General features: G+C 36.9%; 2 protein-coding genes across 2 annotated transcripts in view; one reads left to right on the top strand and one right to left on the bottom strand.

The window, feature by feature from the left end:
* The window catches only part of psmd1 (proteasome 26S subunit, non-ATPase 1), a 101,170-nt gene that overhangs the window by 40,003 nt on the left and 38,646 nt on the right, over positions 1 to 22,521 (top strand). The gene's annotated exons all lie outside the window — the stretch shown is intronic.
* Positions 9,001 to 22,110, bottom strand: htr2b (5-hydroxytryptamine (serotonin) receptor 2B, G protein-coupled). The gene is made up of 3 exons (XM_043702888.1): positions 21,711 to 22,110; positions 10,575 to 10,775; positions 9,001 to 9,887 (listed from the first exon to the last, which is right to left on the bottom strand). The coding sequence occupies exons 1-3, from the start codon at positions 22,108 to 22,110 to the stop codon at positions 9,001 to 9,003; spliced, it is 1,488 nt and encodes a 495-aa protein (XP_043558823.1).

The raw sequence follows: 22,521 nt of genomic DNA, 5'->3' as shown, positions 1-22,521 counted from the left end.
AGATCCAGGAAAAGAAAGGATCAAATAGGAGCAAGAGTTAGGACCGTCAATAATGAATCAACTTAGGAGTTTCATGGCCTGATTGGCAAACATTAGAATTGTGATCTCTTGTGAAGTTTAATGAGATTTGGTGACTCACCATGTCAATAGCATCTTGGGGGAAGAGTTGTTGAGAAACCTGTTTTGAGCATATTTGCTTCATGTTGTATGCTGTGGCATGTTTGATCACAGTCTGATTTCCATAAGGATTACTATTCTGATGTAAAGTTGGATGTTGTATATTCAAAACCACGGAATTTTATGCTTTTATTGCTTTGCAAGTCTCCTGGATCTCTGACTTTGTGTACTTAAAGGAAAAAAGGTTAATAGTCCCGAGTCAGATAATAACACGTTTGGCTGTCTGGTCTGGGATCTTAACACCTTCCAGTATTTAATGTTATAGCTTTGTGCAAATCTGTTTGCTTCCTGTCGTGACTGTTTCTGCTTGGCTTTGGTATAATGGCAAAATTAAGATGTAAAACTTCTTAAGGTGATGACCACCGTAACTCCAGCAGATTTTGATCTCAAATGCAGCAAGGCAGTCTTCATGGAATGGCACATTAGCTCAGTGATTAGCATTGCTGCCTCATAACGTCAGGGACCCAGGTTCAAATCCACCCTTGCTCAACAGTCTGTGTGGACATTTCCTCATGTCTGCATGGTTTCCCTCCGGTGCTCCCACAGTCCAAAGATGTGCAAGTTAGGTGGATTGGACATGCTCAATTACCCACAGTGTCCAGGGTTATGCAGGCTAGATGAAATAGCCATAGGAATAGAAGGTTACAAGGACAGAGTGGAGTACTCTTCTGAGGGTCAGTGTGGATTTGATGGATAAATGGCCTGCTTTCACAGTGTAGGGATTCTATGATTCTAACTACAACATATGAACTTGATTTTATGGTGACCAGCAGACCCCTGTCCTTTCTCATGAAGTTGAAAAGATAGACTATTTTTTCACAATAGGGGCGTTTATTCCATGAACAGCCCAACTGATTAATAGTGATTTGAAGAAGTCAATTTTTTTTAAAATCATAAGGATTTTGCAGTAAGGTTGAATTCCATTATTCTGTTCATGTTTGTTTGAAGCTGTTTGGTCAGTTCTTCTCTTTCATGCGTTTCCTCTGTTACTTTTTCATTTTTTGATTTTATTTTTCCTGTACTCTTAAAGTTTATTAGAACTTGTAAAGCATATCCAATGGAGAGACCTGTTCAGATAGTTGTTTAGCACGCAGTTGTTTAAACCAAACTATTGGATGCCAATCAGATTGAAATTAAAGGATGGAATAATTTATGTTGGAAGCACAGACTGGTCATAGTTAACTGAGTATTTTGACCGGCTATAGCGGATGTTTTTGCAAATGGGGGAAAATATTTTTAAAACTTTATTACTAAGTGAGGTTAATGTCCCAGCAGTAATCTGGATCCCTCCACCTTTAAAACATGGCCATAATATAAATTCCACTTTAAAAGAAGGAATATTGGTATTGAAATTTTGAGTAAATCTCATCTGCTTTTCCAACCGCAACCAGCCACTTAACATAGTGAATAAGCCAAAAAATGTTTTTTGAGAAACAATTTTTGTCAGGTTATTGTGTAGAATGAGGTATATTTACTTTAGCTCTTCATTAGAGCAAACGTGAAATGAATGCAAGATCTACACTAAACAGAACTTGTACAATTCTGGCCAATGTTGCCTCTATCATAAGGACTAAATCTGAAGAAAAGTGAATATGGCCATTCACTAACTTCTGGTCATGGTCATGTTGCCAGGCAATAATTGTTTGAGTTCTACTTTTGTAGACCCTTCATATTGTTTATGGGGCTCAGTTGGCTGGTTGGCCAGTTTGATGCAGACTGGTGCCAATGGCATGGATTCAGTTCCCATACCAGCTGAAGTTACCATGAAGCACTCCCCTTCTCAACTTCTCCCCTTGTTCATGCACGGTGACCCTCTGGTTAAGCCACCACATCTCGTGCGAGAGCAGCCCTATGGTCTGGTAAGACTATGGTGACATTATGTTTATATGGATTTAACTGTGACAATACAACAAGTAAAAATTAATAAAGTAGGAAATACAGCTTAAAAGCATTGAAAAATTAGTAACTCAAAACTGCAGATTTAATGAAAACAAACTTTGCTGAATGACATTACATGTAAATCAACAAATTAAATTGGTTAAAATTCTTTTAATTAATTTTGTTCTGAGTAACTGAGATTCCTATTGTTCAAAGTAAGGTTTTAAAACAAAAATACATTTCATGACATTAAAATTATTCATGGTAATGAATTTTATGGTAATAACCTTCTTTATTATGAGGTTCAGCTTCCCTGAATATTTTTCTCCAGCATAACTGGAGAGTTTTCAGCAACCCCATTACATTTTCAACAAACAATAGTTTGACAAGTATTGAAGCATACATGAATAAGTAACTTCTGAGCTACGTAAGTGTATTGTCCCTAATGCTGCGAACATTTTAAATGTATTCACATTTCCCAAAAAGATCTTTAAACAAACTGGAGATTAAATTTCAAGTAAGCATTCCTGTAAAATATTTGTTAGCTGATTTTTTGCAAGAACTCAATGAAAACCTCACGAGTCAGTTACTCAGTGCCTGTTCTTAAACATAAGTGGTTGATTTTGTTTGAAAGCAAATTCCAGGTTGTTTATCAAGCACGCATTTCTTTCCATGCGGATGGTGTAGATTCTTTTCTGAATTATGCAAGTCTAGTTAGAAAATAATTTTGAATTACTAGGTTCCTCCAGATTGACTGCTCTCTCTCAAACTCTCACAGCAAGCTCTCTCTCAAACTTTCTATGTGGTAGAGTCTGTTAGCAAAAACATGAATCGTACACTGACTGCAAAAATGGAGAACTGGCTGAAGGCAGGAAACAATGGGAGAGCTTTCACCTGAAGGATCATGTACAGATCTGAGCATTTGAGACCAAAAGAAATAGAAACAAGATTAGGCCGTACAGCTGCTCATGCCTGCTCTGCAGTTCAATAGGATCATAGCTATTCAACATTCCAATTTTTATTTTTCCTAACTTATTATTACTTTTCCCCATAACCTTTTGATTTCCCTTGAAACAGCCTTTGTGGTCTGAAAAAATCTCTCGAGAATTCAGTCTGCCTCAGATAGGAACTTTTAATGATGTCAGCCAGACTGATTAACTTAAAAGCAATTTGTCTACTGTGCAAGAATATAAAATAAAATTTTGTTTTGGTTTGAACTTGATCTCAAAGCCTTCTGCTCACCATGTAGAATTTTCTAATGCACCTCTTTGGAGATGGAGATGAATACCTCTTGAGCAGGTGGATCTTGAATCTGGGTGTCCTGATTCTGGTAGGGACAATACCAGTGTACCACAAATATTACACCACTGTATATACTTGTTCAATTTCTCCACAGCTGGACTAGCATAACACTAGATGAGACACAGATGGATTTCAATTATTGATTTATTCGTCTGTAGTTAAAAAGCATAAAATAGTGAGTATCTCTTGAGGCAATCACTGCAACATCCGTTCATGTACAATTGCAAAAGGTTAAAGATTCAAAAATACTAGACTACACTTTGCCTACATCAGTTTAAAAGCTTAGTCTCTCTGTGACCGAGTGCCATTGACATTAACAGAAGGCTGTATAGAGAATAAATTAGAGTATTGGTGTCATTGTTCAGATTTTTGCAAGCCTGTTTTTTGAACCCTCACTCCCTTATGCACATTCCACGATGTATGCTCAGTGCTCAGCCTCTAATGCTGTCTGCTCCCAGATCTTTGGATCTGTCAGTACTCTGAGAATTGATGGCAATGTTTAGTAATAATTTAGTAAAAATCAAAAATACTAGAAGTACTCTAGACTAGCAGCGTTTGTACAGAGAGAAACTGTTAGCATTTCAGATCATTGACTCTTTGTTAGACTAGGTCATTGACCTGAAAAGTTAACTCTCTTGCCACAGGCATGCTTAGATCTGCTGCACATTTGTAGCATTTTCTGTTTTGCTTTTCAGTTTTCCAGCATCTGCAGTATTTTCTTGAATTAATGAGTTCACATCCAGGAGTATACAACTTTTGTCCTCGTAAAACTTTCTGACTGTGAACAAGTTAAAAGGGAGTGCGTGTACTTAAAATGGTGTATTTCTCGTTGCCTCTATCCTCCCTGGTACAGTACAAAAGGTTATATATAATCTTTTCTTTCTCACGTGATCTATCAATATTCATTCTCTTTTTAGGTGCTGTATATCTTTCAGGGCAGTTGTTCTGTCAGATCCTCAGAAACATGTTTGAAGTTCCAGTATTGGAATGTGCAATATTTAAGCATAAAACTTGGACGCTACTATAATATGAAACCCACCATGTGGCTTTAGGTCTTCCCTTACAGAAGTTTTTAACATAAAAGCAAAAGGCTTCTTGACTGAACATTACAAAATTGGAAATGATGAAATTGGAATTTGGTCATAACAGAGCACCAAAATGCCTTCCTGTCTTGGCAGAATTTCAATGTTTGCTTGCTGTTGCTGTTGTAACTATTTGTTTGAAACATAAAAACATAGAAAATAGGAGCAAAATTAGGTCATTTGAACCAACTTCACTGTTCGATATGATTGTGGTTGCTCATCCATCTCAGTATTCTGTTCCTGCTTTCTGCGTGCCTTTTAATCCCTAAGATCTATATATAACTTGAAAGCATTTAATGTTTTGGCCTAACCACATTCTGTGACAGAGAATGCTGCAACCTGAGCGGTCCCTGGGTGAATAAATTTTGAAATGACCTACCCATAACCAACAAGTTAATGTAACATTAATAATGGAGAAATGTTTTTGAAAACAGTTATTTGAGAGAGAATTAAATAATCGCTTCGAAAAAGATGTGTTGAATAGGAAGAATCAGCATGGATTTCTAAAGGGCAAAACATGTTTAACTAACTTGAAGTATTTTGAAGAAGTAATAGAAAGAGTTGATTCAGGTGAAGCTTTTGCTGTACACTTCCAAAAAGGTATTTTAAGCAGTGTCTCTCAAAAAATTTGAGGAAAGTAGTTGGACATAGTATAAAAGGGACAGCAGCAACATGGTTACAAAATTGGCTGATTGGATAAAAAACAGAGAGTAAGGGTCAATAGATATTTTTCGAGCTAGAGGAAGGTTTGTAGTGGAGATCCCAAGGGGGTTGGTTTTGGATCCCTTGCTTTTCTGAATATATATATTGACTGGATCTTGGTGTACAGAGGGCAATTTCTAAATTTGCAGATGCCACCAAATTTGTGTGGAGGACAGTGTGGATCTCCAAAGGGAAATTGACAAATTGGTGGAGTACGCATGTAGGTGGCATATAAATGCACATTCAACACAGAGACATTTGAGGTAATGCACTTCGATCAGAAAAACAATAAGACAACATTAAATAGGGAGTATACTTATAAAGAGGGTGCTGGCATGGAGATAACTGGTGTCTCTGTGTATAGATCATCAAAGGTGGCAGGGCAGGTGGAAAGAGCAGTAAGTAAAGCATACAATCCTCTCTGCTTTGTTAAGTGAGCCATAGTGTACACTAGCAAGGAAGTGATGTTGAATTTGTACAAGACACTTGTTAGACCTCAGCTGGAGTATTGTGTTCAGTTGTGGATGTCTCCTGCACCTGCATTCTTACTTTCAGCAAGGTGCATAAAGGCAGCTAAATCTCGTTGTACCTTCCCTTTCCCAATCTGTCACCATTCAGATAATCTGCCTTCACGTTTTTGCTACCAAAGTGGAAAACCTCATGTTCGTTCTTAGTATATTTCATCTGCCATGCATTTGCCCATTCACTTATCCAAATATTACTGAATCATCTCTGCGTCCTTCTCACAGCTAACTCTTCTACCCAGCTTTGTATCATCTGCAAAATTGGAGATAGTACATTTAGTTCCTTAATCTAAATCATTAATTTATATTATGAATAGCTGGGGTCCAAGCACTGATCCCTGCAGAACCACACTAGTCACTGCCTGTCACTTTGAAAAAGACCTGTTCGTTCCTATCTTTGTTTCTTGTCTGCCAACGAGTTCTTGAACCATGTCAGTACACCACCCCACTCACATGTGCTTTAATGCCATATGCTAATATCTTATTCAGAAACATATCAAACACCTTATGGAAGTCCAAGTATGCCACATTCATTGGCTTCTCCTTATCAACTCTATTAGTTACATTTTTGAAAAATTACAGTAGATTTGTCAAGCATGATTTTCCCTTCATAAATCCATGCTGACATTGCCTGACCCTGTCGATGTTTTGCAAGTTCCTTGCTGTTAAATCTTTCATAATGAACTGTAGAATTTCCCACTACCATGTTAGACGAACTGGTCTGTTATTCCCTGTTTTCTCTCTATTAATGGGATTACATTATTAACCCTCTGACCCTCAGGAACTGTTCCCGAATCTATAGAACCTTAAAAACTAACAGCACGTAGAGGGGCAGCATGGTGGCTCAGTGGTTAGCACTGCTGCCTCACAGTACCAGGAACCCAGATTTGATTCCAACCTCGGGCCATAGTCTCTACAGAGTTTGCATGTTCTCCCTGTGTCTGTGTGAGTTTTCTCCGGGTGCTTCAGTTTCCTCCCACAGTCCAAAGATGCGCAGGTTAGGTGGATTAACATATTAACATGTGGGGCTGGGGCTAGGTGGAATGTGCTTTAGAGGGTCACTGCGGACTCGATGGGCTGAGTGGCCACTTTCCATTCTGTATGGATTCTATGATTCTGAGATGGACAATGCATCAACTATTTCTAGGACCATTTCCTTAAGTACTCTGGGATGTAGATTATCAGACTCTGAGAATTTATCAGCCTTTAATCTCATCAATTTCCCTAATACTATTTCCTTCAGTTCCTCCCTCTCATTAGACTCTGTTCCCTGACATTTTTGAGAGATTATTTGTGTACTCCCTTTGTGAAAACAGAAACGCTGTATTGGATTGGCATCTGTCTGTTCCGTATTATAACTTCCTGTTTCAGACCTTTGTCTTCAGCAGTCTTTTTCACTTCACAGACCCAGTGAAGCTTTTTCAATCAATTTGTACACTCCCTACAAGCTGTTTGAAATTGCATCTGTAAATGTTTGGTGCAGATTTATCTGATGAATCCAATGTCTGATGAGGATAAGCACAATGCTGTCGAGGCTTAAGATTGAACTAATTTGCTTTCATAACTGGTTTGTCCAGCTGGATTTTACATATCAGGGTTCAATAAAGTAAACTTGCCACAAATTCTTTTCAGGAAAAACATACACTCATGGCATGACTGTGTTCCTGGCTGAGCCAGCATTTATTGCCTGTCCTTTATTGTCTTTGAGAAAGTGGTGGTGAGCTGCCTAATCTAGTTGAATAGTTGAGGAACACTAACAATGGAATCTTAAATTTTATTATGTTTCATGAGGTTTTAGCAAACAAATAGAATCTAGATCAATAAATCGGACAACCCAAGGACTAGTATTTGCACAGTAATATTTAACTTGTTTAGTGCTTAGTGAATATTTTAGTGTTTTGAGCATGATGTTTTGCATCCTATGGATTTGAGTGGTTTAGTATGATGTTTTTCAAGGATTGATTGAAACAACGTTTGATCAGCACAAGACACCTGAAGCAAATTTTCTCTGTTTACAGGCACAATATCTCTCTTCTAATCTCTAAGTTGAATTCTGTGTTCAGTCACTTGCTTTGATTGCAATCTGGTGTTGATCAGCTCAATGGAGCAAGTCTTGCTTGGTTGCACTCTTGCCTAGCTTGTAGCCAGAGAAACCAGCAATGGTTTCTTTTTCTTCAGCATGTCATCTCATGGAATCTTCATAGGTCGCAACAGGATGTCATGTCTGCGTATGTACTCACTGTAGCCAAGTCTGCTTTCAGACCACTTGTCAATTTCCTCCAGCAGACAGTTTTGGCTCTTACTGCAAATTCTGTTCTTGTCGGTCCCTTTCCATGCCACTATCTTAGGTTGAGTGTACGTGTTAGTCTCAGCATCCTAAGCTATGTTTCTGACCCAATATACATTTGTCCCAAAGTAAAGGCTGCCAACTTCTATTTCTACTTTATTCCCTGATTCCTTAACTGTCTTTTCCCATTGCGGATGAAACACTGCTCCGTGTCTATCACCACCCAATTCAAAATGTTCCCAGCTCATTCTCCAAAAAACATTACTTATCTAGAAGTTGTATCTAGACCTGTTTATTTGATACTCATCATGGATGAGTTAGATCAAAGGGTGCTGTTTCTGTGCTGTACATCTCTGTGACTCTATGTTGCTGATTTGTGTTGACTTGATGACCTGTAATGGCTGCAATTTGTTATCCTTGCTTTGTAGTCTCCTACCTCTCTATTTCTAACCCCCATTTATACTGCAAGTGTTGTTCAATCATCCTACAGAACTTTCCTTTCTCAGATCTGGCCTCACCTTTCCACCATCCTCCACCTTGCAACACCTTTGCTGACCATGCTTTTGTGCCTTGATCCAGTGGTCGATAATTTCATCTCTGAACCTCTCATTTTCTTATCACAATTTTTCTTAAGCCTTCCTCTGACCAAACTTTCAAATTCCTACAGTCTTCTGTATTGGCATTTCTCCCAACACCTCTGAAACATTGTCCACATTAAAAATGCAATTTAAGTATGTTTATTTGCAGAATTAGCAATTCTCTAATTGAACTTTCTTTGACTCATTAGGCTTGATTTTATTGGTGGCTTTAAATAACTGTCAAAGCCTATAGAATCTAAAATCACAAATGTAAGACCTGGAATGATGTACTGTAAATAATAAATATTAAAGCAAAATATCACATCACTATACATTGAATTATAGATGCGTGTATTGGTATTAAAACAATTTTCAATGTTTTGAGCCATGTATTGGGTCTCCACACTGCATGGCTGTTTAACCTCAATAGCACACTGAAAGCTAAAATCTCATTCTTTTTGCTTTCTATTTTACACGTAGCTAATTGCTTCTTCTGCTTTGTCCATCTCATTTTCAGCAAGTAATAATGTGTCCAGCATTACTGATGTTGTTTGAACAGGGGCGGATCGTAGTCGCAGAGGACTAGTATACATTGGGTTATGTCCATTTTTTGTGTTGTGTCTCATGAATAATTTGGAGTTTTCATTGATTGATGTTCGAAATGATATCCGGCTGGAATATTTTCTGAGTATTTTAATATCCTTTTTTCTTACATATTTGCATGTAATGTAGCAGCTAAATGCCTCACGAAATATCTTGTTGAAAAGAGTGTAGACGAATGGGTTGACTCCCGAGGAGACATAACCCACCCAGACAAAAATGTCGATCAGTGTTCCAAGAAGTTCCTGATCACAGCTCTTGCAGAGGGCACAAGTGACATTAGTTACAAAAAATGGGCACCACATCACTAGAAATAAGAAGAATACAATTCCTAAAACTTTAGATGCTCGCTGCTCATTGCTGATACACTGCATGGACTTTTTCCCCAAGGTGGAGAGCCTTCTGATGGGTATGTTCTCGAGTGTGCAGGGAAATGTCTTGTCCTTCTGTGAACCATTGAGCATTGCCACCTTTTCAGGAAACTTGGTGGGTGTGAGATCTTGCTGAAAAATGGTTGAGACAGTAGTCCAGTTAAAATGATGGGATGTTTTGGCTTTGATCAAATGTGCCTTCTTTCTCAACACGTGAATCGTCAAAACGTTGATAACAATCATGATGGCAAGGGGAATGAAAAATGCAGCCATTGATCCAAAGATCATAAAATTTTTAAATGTGTCAATTTTGAGTGCGCAGGTTTTGTTCACTAGGGTGTTTGTTTCTTCCTGGAAGCTTTTGATGGGAATAGGAACAGCAATACCTGAATTGAAGAGAAAGTAAATTGAGGACAATACAATAATTACTTGTCAATTTGGTACTTTTATGTCAAAACTGGTAACATATTTAATTGAATCAGCTCTAAATTGAATTGACCCTGCTGGGAAGACGTTCTGCTCAACTTTATTCAGTTTGGGAGCTGATTGGCTATTTTGAAGCATTTATTTAAGAAATACTTAAGCTTCAAAGTTTAAAAATACTGTTATTGTGCGTTTAGATTCTTCTGAGACATCAATTTAGTGCTGTAGAAATTTAAGGCAACTTTTTAAGTGTCATGATTAGTCTGAGAAACGAGCACTTTCAAAGTTTATTATTTCATTTTTTCAACTTTTAATAAAATTGTAGTATAACTTTCAACTCCGACCAATTCTCTCAGTTCAGTATTAATACTCTGAACTGACTAAGATCATAAACATTATGGAATTCTATTATTTACAAAACCCTAAAAACCTTTGCTGGCAATCAACTCTGCTTGTTGCCAATCTTTCTTGGCTACCAAATTGCACAAAAATGAATATATATTAGTGAATCGTATCATTAAAAATCGATTTTTATCCCAACTGTGGTTGACAAATAATCTTTTTAATAATTATGTTCAGTGTTGGTATGTTAATAGTTTAGTATATATTGGAAGAATCAAATTAAAAGGTTTTCAAAGTGTTATACTTACCAATTGAGATGAACCATACTACTGTGATTTTAATGAGAACCTTTGCCCTGGAATTGAAGCGACTGTGCTGAATAGGCTTTTTAATAGCAATATAACGGTCGAGTGAGATGGCACACAAATGCATAATTGACGCTGTGGATAAAAGAACATCCAGGAAGATCCAGATAGGACATATTGCAGAGGGTAAAGGCCACTCAGAATCTGAAATTAAGATAGATCATAGTCAGAATAATGTTAAAGATTATTTAAAAGTCGGCAAGCTAAGTTTTGACATTTTTGTTATAGCATTATCTTTTGGTCTGAATTACATTCATTTCAAGGTCACCATATTTCTATTCCAGTATTTCGTTCTATCTTCATTCCGCAATAATCAGAACAGGTTTAACAGCCGTATATTAAAGTTTGTCTCAAATTGCATTTCGTTTAAACATAATATACTGTGTAGCTTATTTATCATTTCTATAAAGCCTGTTCCTGTTTGATTTGCATTTAACCTTCACTTGAATTAATCGATTAATGGTAATCAACTTTAAAAGGAGCAGAGACAGGGTTGATTCAGCTAGAAATCTTGTTTTCTTTTCCTCAGCGATATTCTATTTATCACATTTAAAATTCAAATAGATGAGAGTTCCAGTATTTGAAATTAGCTTTGATTTAACCTCCACTGACTGACGGATCAAGAAATGAATACACTGTAGTTTAAAAGGCAAAGATTTATTTTCGACATTTACATTTGAATTGTTTTTGCATATTTGTGTTTGAAATGTTTTTCAAGTAAATTTTCAATATCTTTATTGTAATTTTTTTCTTTGACTGATACCTGAAGTAATAAAGGTAAGTTTCTACTGGTTCCTTGACATCAGAATACTCTGAAAACTGCTCTGATCATGAGCCTGCTTTTTTTTTTTGAATCTCTGTTAACTTTCAGGAGTATGGTGCATTCTCTATCTAGTTTCGTTTTACTCAATAAGGTTCATATTTGAGTTGAGGAGATGTGAGAGTTAGGTATGAATCTAATCTGGACCATGAGGTTTACTGTATATAGATCATTTGATCCTCGGGCCTGCTGTGCTATTTAGTACTATCACAGCTACTCCATTTGTGATCTTAACTCCCCATTCTTGCCTGCCCCTCATAGTCCTTATCAAACATATGTCTAATTCAGCCTCCAATGTATTCAGTGACCCAGCCTCTACAGCTTCGAAGAGAATTCTAAAACCTAACGATGCTCTAAGAAAAAAAATTCTTTTCATTTTCTCCTTGAATGGGAGATCTTCTTTCAAAGTTTGCTTTGATCCCATCGTGTTCAGCCAGTGATCAAGCTGTAGTCCCATTTTCCGGCACATGGCCTTGTATGCTGTGGTGTCTCAAGCGATCATCTAAACTTGTCTTAACTCTTGTGATGGACCCTGCTTTGACCACTTTTCAGGCAGAGAATCATCCACTGGATGAAAGTATTCTTCCTTAAATCCCCTTGAAATCTCTTGTCCTTACCTTAAATCTGTGACCCCTGGTTGTTGAATCTTATTAAGGGGACTGTTTCTTCCTATCTTCCTAATGTTTGCCTCATAATTTTATACATCCTTAGTCAGATTCCCCCCTCAGATTTGTCTACTCGAAGGAAAAAAACCAACAATCTCGTTCTCGTTACAACTGAAATACCTCAGCCAGTGCAACATCCGTATGAATCTCCTTTGCACGTTCCTGTAGTGTAATCACATACTTCCTATGTGACGACCAGAAATGCAAACCGAACTCCAGCTATAACTTAACTAATATCATACAGTTCCATAATAACCTACCTTGTATTCAATGCCTTGACCAATAAAGACAATACCTTCTCAACTATTTTCATTTATTGTTGCCTTCAAGGATCCATGGGGTGTTGCCACTGTATACCATACCATACCATATTCTCTTCCATACCATAATATTCTCTTCCTCTTGCAATAAAAGCCAACATTCCATTTGCATTCTCAATCACTTGCTGTAATTGTTTACTACCTTTTTGTGATTCACAGGATTCTCAGATCCTTCTGTACAACAGATGTTTGTGGTCATTCTCCATTTAAATATATTCTGCTTTCCTGCTGCTCTTGCCAAAGTCGACAAGGTTTACATTATATCCCACGTGCCACGTACCCACTCACTTAACCTATTTTTTAAAACTATTCGTCCATGGGATGTGGACATTCACTGGCAAGGCCAGTATTTATTCCCTGTCCTTACTTTTATCCAGAGGGCAGTTAAGAGTCAACCATGTTCATACATAGGCCAAACCAGGTATGGAAGGCAGATTACCCTCCCTAAAGGGCATTTCCTGCTATTATTTCCTGAACAATGAATTTTCAGAACAATGTCCTATCACAGCTGTTACGTTAACTGCATGTAGATGAATTTTAACAATTTACAGTGGTTACATGGTAATCATTAGGCAGCTTTTTATTGAATTTAAATTTCACCATCTGCCATGGTTGGCTACAAATACTGTCCCCAGAATTTTAGCTTGGGTTTTTGGATTACCAGACCAGTGACATTACCACTATGCCACTGCCTTCCCTCATATCTCTCTACAAACTCTGCCCTCTTGACAACTTGTATTTTTGTATCATTAGCAAATGTAGCTATCATACATTCAGTTTGACCCTTATTCATCCAATAGATTTAGCATGTCCCTTCTGTTACTTTCTCACACATGCATATTTAGCTTTCCTTTGAATACCTCTATGCTATTTATGTAAATTACTCTTTATGGTGTCAAAGCCCGTAGTCTTGTCTTGTCTTTGCATATTGAAATTTCTTCTAAATTTACCATTGCATTTATTCATGACTTTCGTAGAGAGTTATAGAAACTAGGAGCTGGACGAAGCCATTTGACCTTTGAGCAAGCTCTGTCATTCAATTTGTCATGACTGATTCACTATCTCATTGTCATAATTCCCACTTGCTTCCCATATCTCTTGACACCTTTAAAATCAAAATTACCTGTCTCTTTATTGAATATATTTAGCGAGTTGGCCTCCTCAGCCTTCTGTGATACAGAGTTCCATAGGTTCACTAGGCTTTGAGTGGGGAAAATAAATTTTCATCTTTGTCCTAAATCCTGAGACTCTGTTCCCTGGTTCTGTACTCCCCAACCAGGGAGTTCCTCTAACCGTGTTAGAATTTGATATGTTTAAGTCACACCCTCTCTCATCCTTCTAAACTCTAGTGAATACACACCCAACTCTAATGAAAACAGGCCCAGGTATAATCTCAAGATTTGGACTGTTGCAAATGAAAATATTTTGTCTGCTGTCAAAACCCTTTGCTTCAAGATCACCAATCCTCCTGTCTTGGCATTCTGTTTTCACAGTATTAGGCCTCGTCTCTCTCATTTTCTGACCTAAATTTCCATGTATGTTCTCTCAACCAGGTTTTCTGGTTAAGTTTAATTTATTGTCAAATACACTATTGGATGAGCAGTACCTGATTTGTGGGTTGTGACTGAATTTTTTTAAATGTAGAAAAAATGTAATATAATTGAGCTATAAATTCAGGTTAAATTATTATAAAAGTAAGGATAATTATTGCAAAATGATAAATGAAATTAAATACAAAAATAAGGATAATGTGATTCATGTCTGCTTAACTCAGTAGAAAATATTCTGCCATTCTGCAGAATGTTATAATCCCAGTTACAAGAATACTGGACTATCTGTTATGATTTAGCTCAGTTGACCATAATCTATGAATAATATCGTGTGAAAGAACCAAGGGTAAGAAAATAAGTGACTGGATTCCAAAGTTGAATTCTTTGACCATTATCTTAGACTAAACTAGACTCTTTTAGCCTCAGTGTTTTATTTGACCCTGAACTGTTTTTGATTTCATATGTTTTTATTACATCCAGATTCAACGATTCCAGCTAACATTAAGATAACCTTCCATTTTTTCTAATCCTGTTCTCTTTGGGTGCTTGCATACTAATGCTTGCCAAATCTATATTGACGTTCACTTCATTGTAAAATGTATTCAGTACTATTAAAACAAATGCGCCATCTTTGAAAAAAGGTATGAGGTTTTAAGCATTCACGATCGATAGCCTGTGGAATTCATTGTCACAGAGTGCAGTGGACGCCACGATGTTATATGTCTTCAAGGCAGAGATTGATAAATTCTTGATTTCGAAGGAATTAAGCGCTATGGGGAATGTGCGGGTAAGTGGCATTGAAATGCCCATCAGCCATGATTGAATGGCACAGTGGACTAGATGGGCCAAATGGCCTTACTTCCACTCCTATGTATTATGATCTTATGGGCTTATAGAATCTCTGCCAGAGACAGGCGATGTACTTAAAATGGTTTGTGCACTACAACACTTCTACAAAGCAAGTCAGCAGTAAACACTCTCAAAAGGGTGCTGACAACATGTTAACTGAAGTTTGACTCCACACTGTGCTAAAGCCCACTTGCAAAACACAAATTAAGTGAACCATATTGATCAAAATTGATGCATTTGAATTACCTGAAATTGCACAATTCTGCTTTCACTAGAAGCCATAAAGCACTGCCCTTAGTTTGCAGACCTGAAATGTTCTGTGAAAACTGCCAGCTATGAGCTAAACAAAATCAAATTCTTTGATTAGCATCTCTATGTCACTAGGTTCCCCAAGGAAATTTCAAGAACAGTCCGGCCACTGTCCTTCCAAAGGCTGGCCTGACTTTCTCGTCACTTCGCAGTTCAGAAAATGAAATAGATGGTGCCATGATCTTTTCTCATCCAGCAATTCCAATTTTCCTACATCTGCATGAACCTGTGAATGCTGCAAATCTCGGAAAATTTGCTGGACATATTCAACAAGTCTAACAGCATCTGTGGAGAAAGAAAACCAGAACCAATTCTGCTTTTAATTCTGTTTGGATATCGATCTGTGACACTCTTGTTTCTCCATTCTTCATCCTGCACTCCATGGCCCTCATCCATCCCCTTTTGTCAAACCATGAATGGTTATCCAAATTTGCTGCATTCTCCAACACTGGACTCTAAATAGCACTATTTTTGACTCTGTCAACCTCATGTGCTTCATTGGATTATAATCTCACTAAAGAGTAGTCTTGTAAAGACTGGTCACTTCACCATATTTGCCATTATCCATTGAGTAATTAACAGCATTAATTAGCTATTTTCCTTATTTCTCTTCCTCTTTAAATTCAATTTCCATTATTAAATTGTTTTTTTTTTTAAAGTCATTTGGAGTTAACTTCTCAGTGGCTTCCAATGTGATATTCATTTTTGTATGTCTTCTGCTCATTTGTGAGATTGTATGCACTCTTGGCAGCAGAATCCCTAAGTTGATTGTAACAGACACAAATAGAAAATCGGACTGTATGATATCAATTTCTCCTTTCTTTTTAAAAAAAACTTGATTAAAATAATGTTTATAGAGTCTTATTTCAAGTTTCTTTTGTTTTGATATTCTGAGGAGTCTGTTCAACCCTTTCACACTGCAGCTGTTTTTCATCACATGCTTGCAGAACTTCTTTCTTATTTCCAAACATAGGTTTAAAGTTAACTTAAAAAACAGAAATGTTGATGTACAAAAGCAATGTCACAATTTTCAAAGATTGTTTTTTATGCATGAATAGAGGCAGGGTGCTTGCAGAGTGGAATTAAAAGCTAGTCTAATAGCCTTATATCAGTGTTGTAAAAGTACTGTTGGTTTGCTAATGTCCTTTAGGGAAGTAAGCCTGCCATCCTTACCAGGTCTGCTCCAACTCTGACTCAAGACCTGCATCAATGTGGTTGACTCTTAATGCCCTCGGGGCATTAGGAATAAATAAATTTTGGTGTAGCTGATACCTCTATCCCTTGAATTAAAAATAAAGGGATGGCTGTTGCCAAGATATTTGAATTGTAGGCCAAAGATGAGATTGTTGAGGGGGAAAAAAACAGTTCAATGCTAAGCTCTGATGCAATGAAGTGGACTTAGTTATGGGCTTGTTGGTGGAGTGCAGTGGGGTGGGGTGGAGAGGAGGAATGTACACCGCTAAGGTGAGGGTGCAATTTATATAGATTGAGATGATTACAAGGAACTGGTCAGAGATTACTTTTAGTGATGGTAGGGATAGACATACCAAAGCCACATCAGATGGCAAACCCAATAGAATGGCCATGAATAATATAGGAAAGTTTGGGGAGGAATGGAATGTGGTAGATTCAGGAGAGGAAAATGATAGGCTTGCAGATCTAATTGCCTTTAACAGTCTCTGGAGTCCCAACTATTTATAGCCAATGTACCACTTCAGGAGCATAGTGAAGTTGTTATGAAAGAACATGGCAGCTGATTGTGCACAGCAAGTTTTCACAAACAGCAGTGTAATAACGATTAGGCAATCTGTTTCTGTGTTGAAAAATGTTGTGCTGGTTTTTCTAGCACCACATTTTTCAACTCTGGTCTCCAGCATCTGCAGTCCTCACTTTCTCCCAATCTGTTTCTGTGGTGTTGACTGAGAAATAAATAACCCCTCAGGATGCTCTAAATTCCTCCCTTGTTCACATTAGTGCCATGAAATCCTTTACATACATCTGAGAGGGTAGAGAGGGCTTCTGTTTAGCATTATATCCAATAGACAACAACCCTAGTGCAGCAGTCCTTTAGTGCAACCAAGAGTGCAGAAGAAATTTACATGGATATTGCCTGGACTCAATGGTCTGAGTTATAGGGAGAGGTTGAATAAGCTACGATTTATATCTTTAGAGGGTAGAAGACTCGGGGTTGTTATAGAGGTGTAGAAATTCATGAGAGGCATGGATAGAGTGAATGCCCTCAGTCTTTTTCCGAGGTTTGGGGAATCGAAGATTCGAGGGCATCAGTTTAAGATTAGAGTGGAAAGAATAAAAGACAACCTGAGGGGCAACCTTTTTTACACAGAGGCTGGCATACGGAATGAGTTGCCAGCGGAAGTGGTTGAGGCAAGTACATTAGCAATATTTAATTGGCATTTGGAAAATACATGAATAAGAAAGGATTAGAAGGATATTGGCCAAGTGCAGGGAAGTGGGGTTAGCATGGACTGACACCTTAGCCGACATGGACCAGTTTGGGCCAAAGGGCCTGTCTCTATGCTGTTGGACTCTATGACTACTTTATTGCATGCAAGTCCTAATAAATAAAAGATGTATAAATCATTTGTTAAAGCTTTGAGCTATAAAATTCTGCAGTGTTGTCTTAAAAGTATTTTGGCCAAATAGCTGTTGAATCTAGGAAAAAAATAATTACTCATGGATAAGCAAACGTTGTTCTATAGCTGAAGTCACTTTGCACACACCCTTGGCTCTGAGGTGTTTTCTGGATCAATTATGGCTGGCGAATATCACTTCTCTGGAGACAGTGATGTACAGTTTGAACGGAATAGTTTAGGTTAGATGGGCTTCAGATTGATTTCACAGGGCAGCCCAACATGGAGGGCCGAAGAGCCTGTACTACACTATAATATTCTATGTTCTATAAGTGATGTCTGAGCGTTGCTGAATATGAACATGAGCTGCTTCAATATCTGAGGAATCATCAGTGGTAATGAACATCATGTAATTATCAGCAAGTATCCCCACTTCAGACCTCTTGATGGGATAAAGATTATTGTTAAAGCAGTGGGAGAAGGTTGGACCAAAGACACCACTTGATAAACTCCTGTAGTGATGTGCTGGGATTGACCTTGAAGAATCATAAACTATATTTTGTGCTTGGTTTGAATCCAACGAGCAGTTTTCCCTCTGATTCCCATTGATTCCATTGGAGATTCATGATACCATGCTTGGTCAAATGGTGTCTTAAACTCAAGGGCACTGACTCACCTCACCTCTGGAGTTAAGCTGCTTTGTCCATACTTTGACCAAGGCTATAATGAAGTCAAGAGCTGGTGATCCAGGTGGCACCCAAACCAAAAGTCAATACGCAGGTTATTGCTGAATAAATTGCACTTTATCAAATGCATTTTTAAAGTCCAAGTACAGAGCACCAACTGTGCCACCTTTATCAAAGAACTTCATAAATTTAAGGCACAACTTACCTGAAAGGAATCCACATTGGTTATCATTTTGTAAACTAGTTGTTGCTGCTAATGTTTTTGATTTTTTTTTCTCCATCACTGACATTTGGCTGACTGTTTTGTAGTTATTGTGATTATCCTCCTCTTTTGAATAAGAGAATAACATCTGCAGCCTCCTATCCTTTCTCAATATTCTCCCAATCCAAGGAGAATTCACATTCTGACGAGAGCTTCTGCTGTTTTCATCAGTAATTCCATCAGCAATCTAAGATGCATCCCACCCAGACTGCTGATTTTGCAACTTTCCATGCCACCAACTTTTTATGTACCTCTTGCTTTTTTTTTTACCTCCTCTCGAAATAGCAAGCGAACGGTGTCAAGATTGCAGTGGATTTGAGCTGATGATATGTTTCTTTACCATTTTGTATATTCATTTTTTTTTAAGGTTCATAATCCAAAAACAAGTTCCAATATTATTCTTTCTTAATTTTCTGGTACTTCAAAATAGCAAAACTCGATCTTTCGAATAAAATATCCTTTTACCGAGACATACTTTGTGTTTTTTGAGCATCTTTAACTTCAATTGATTTGGATAGACTGGTTGCATAACTTTTTTGAAAGTATTTTAGATGATGGTGAAAGCTCAATTAATATCTATTGTAACTTGACATGTTGCACAATTCTATAACATTCTTAATCCTAACTCTACCTAATTCTTAGTTTATGACCAATGCTGTTTTAAAATCTTTTCACATCTAGTTTTTTGAATTGGTTTTATTTTTAATTACATTACTGTAGTTTGTTTTAGGACAGTACTAACACTGTCAGATTTAAATTTAAAAGCAAATATGTATGCACATTTTAGTCAGAGTTTTGGATATAAGTTGTGTGAAAAATACACTGCAGTGTTGCTCGTGAAAAGAAATTAAAATTGATTTAAATGTGTTGACCAGCTGCATGAGTCCTTATGTTATGCACAAGGAACTGTAGGATTATTGTTGCTAACAAAATCGAATTCAGCATTGATGGACTGATAATATCTTTATCTGTGCTCCACTTCAGCTCTGATATCAGTACAAAGGAAGCCAAGTTGGTATCAAAAAGTGGAATTCATTTAGAGCAATATTAAAATACCAAAGACAAAAACTTACACATGCAGATGTTTTAAAATTATAGTGTACGATTCTGTCTTAAATGGCCACAGAAGATCTGCATGGGTAATTTTAAAATTGCTTCACTATCAAATATTCTTGAGTCACTGACCAGATAACACGGACACTTCTGTTGACATTGAAGTTTCCATTTATGTTGCTCCATAACGGCATGGTCCACAATGATGCCTCTGTTGCTTTGATAGTGGAGATGAAATTCAAAAAGAGCAAGTGCTACCTCCTTTATTCTATGTTTGACACTGATGTGGTTGTTTCCAGGGATGGCACAGTTAGCACTGGATAATATTTAAAATGTTATTTTACGTATCTTCTTACAAAATGGTCTTTTTTTCAAAAGCATAAATTGCTTAGTCAGAGCAGTAGCATTTTTAGCATTTTATTTGATTAAAATTAAGTAATGAAAATACTGAAAATATTTAGGTGTCCTTGAATATTGCATTTCATTTTTTTGTATTTATTCATCATTAACTTCTATTTTTCTTTATGAAGGTGTGTCAGCTTTGTAAAATTGAAATGTTAGATTGGCATACATAGCTTTGCATTAAATGATTTACAACCATTGGTTTTCACAAAAATTAACTAAATCCGAGTTTGTTTGTATATCAAGCATTAACATAGCAGAATAGCTGTTTTAAAGTTTGTTGTTGTTAGCACTAAATATACTGTCATGACTTTGTAGTCTTACAATCACTTTCTCCCACAACCCTTAGCAAAGAAATTGTATTTGAGGGAATGCTTTATCTACACAAGATTATAAAATTTTAATTTAGTAAGGAATAGTACCTTTTGAGGTATGTTGTCATGAATTGCTTTATTTATTAGCTGCCTCTTTCTGTCAACTGGTTATGTGTTTATAACAAAAACCTCAACAAAGGGAGATATTTGCAAATTAATTTATAAGCACAATAGAATTGTGAATTTCATTTTTCTGTTTTATCTTTTCTGATCTGTATATTATGCAGTGAACACAATCAACCACTTTTACAACTAAATGTTTTGGCATTTTTGAGGTATTTTGCTATAGTACTTAAATTTTAATATTTGATGTAAATTTATATGCAATAGCAGTTTATAATCTATAAATTCATATTTTGTCTAATTGACTTCTGTTCCGAGGAATTGCTAATAGATTAAACAAATGACATAATATTTATAGCTCAGGCCATTTGGCCAAACAGGTTACTATAATTTTTAATATTGTACACAAGCTTTCCCCACACTTCTGCATTTAATCTTATTGGTTTCTGCCTTCTGTTTGTTGAACATCTCCTAAATGTACCTCGTTATTTGTGTCAATTACTCATTGTGGTGTTAAGGTCAACATTCCAGCCACAGTTCAGTTTAAGAAGTTTCCCTGTTAGACCTACTAGTAACTATCTTATTTATAGCCCCTAATTTAGTTAATGAGCCTGCCATTCTGGATAATTTCACAAATTGTGTGTTGTTTTGAAGACATTGAAATAAAGCGCTACAATAAATTTAAGTATGGTACAATCTGATTTCTATTACAGAGACACTTTCTTATAAGTTTATGGATTAACACAAAATTTTCAAGATGATTGGAAATCAACAAAAATTGAGTACGTAGGTAATGTTACAATTTGGAACAAGATCCCTTGGAAAGAAATTATAAAATGTGTAGAATAATTTCCAACATACAAGAATCTTTGATGGGAAAGAAGTATGAATGATGTGCAGTATGTACAATTCCAAGAATAAATTATTAACTCTACACAGGCATTTTCACACAGTTGGAAATATGTTTCATTCCACTTTCCCTCAAGTTGAAAGTAACCCAAATTAAACACACAACTGCAATTATTTAGCATTAACAAAGATCAAGTTAGAGTATTATGCTATATGAATTACTTGTAATGCTTTACTGGATGTGAATTACTGCAATTCTATTAAAGAGAAAATTGAATAGACTTACTGAACAGTGTGTTTAGGAGAGCGATGGGCATCACCAGGAGTCCAACTAACATGTCTGCTACTGCAAGTGACATGAGAAAGTAGTTGGTGGCATTTTGGAGTTTCTTCTCAAGCGAAACTGCTAAAATAACAAGTATATTGCCTCCAATTGTGGGTATGATCACTAGTAAAATCAATAGTGCTGCCCAGCGAAGTCCATCCTTCGACTGATCACCTTCCAGAAAATTAGAACCAATAAGAAAACCGGTGAGCCTTGATTCCTCTGTAATTGTCAGATAGAAGGTTCCATTTCTTCCAGAATTGTTGAAGGACTGCATTGGAGTTGTCTGCATCCTGCTGATTGTAAACATGGTCACAGAATCCACAGTGTTCGATGTGCCATTGCTGTCTGAACCAGGCATCATGCTTTGAGTACTGGCAGTTGGCCCTCTGGTTGCTTTTGAAGAATCATGAGGAGAATGCAGCATGGTTTGAACAATCTGTTCACAGGATGTTTGTGCCAGACTAACATGTCTTTGCACTAGATTCTTTTAGAAGTTTTTCCCCTCAATTTGCTGATTCATGTTCTTTTGAGGGAATATTGCTTTTTCCATCTTTGCTCAAAATTTCCATGTTATTACTTTTTGTGCCTTTTCTTTATAATAAATGTTGCTTCACAAAAAGAAAGTACTTTTAACAAATTTGTCAAGAACCAAAAGTCTCTTAAAAATGAGCAGTCATCCAACTACTTTCAAATACTCCCAGCTGCTGCGAGCACTCTCCGTTTAACCATGCAGGTTTCTAATTAAATTCACTATGTTATTACAAGGACT

The sequence above is a fragment of the Chiloscyllium plagiosum genome, chromosome 13 (assembly GCF_004010195.1).
Source record: "Chiloscyllium plagiosum isolate BGI_BamShark_2017 chromosome 13, ASM401019v2, whole genome shotgun sequence".
NCBI classification, from domain to species: Eukaryota; Metazoa; Chordata; class Chondrichthyes; order Orectolobiformes; family Hemiscylliidae; genus Chiloscyllium; species Chiloscyllium plagiosum.
Note: the sequence above shows the minus strand (reverse complement) of the source record. Positions and strands in the feature narration are given on the sequence as shown.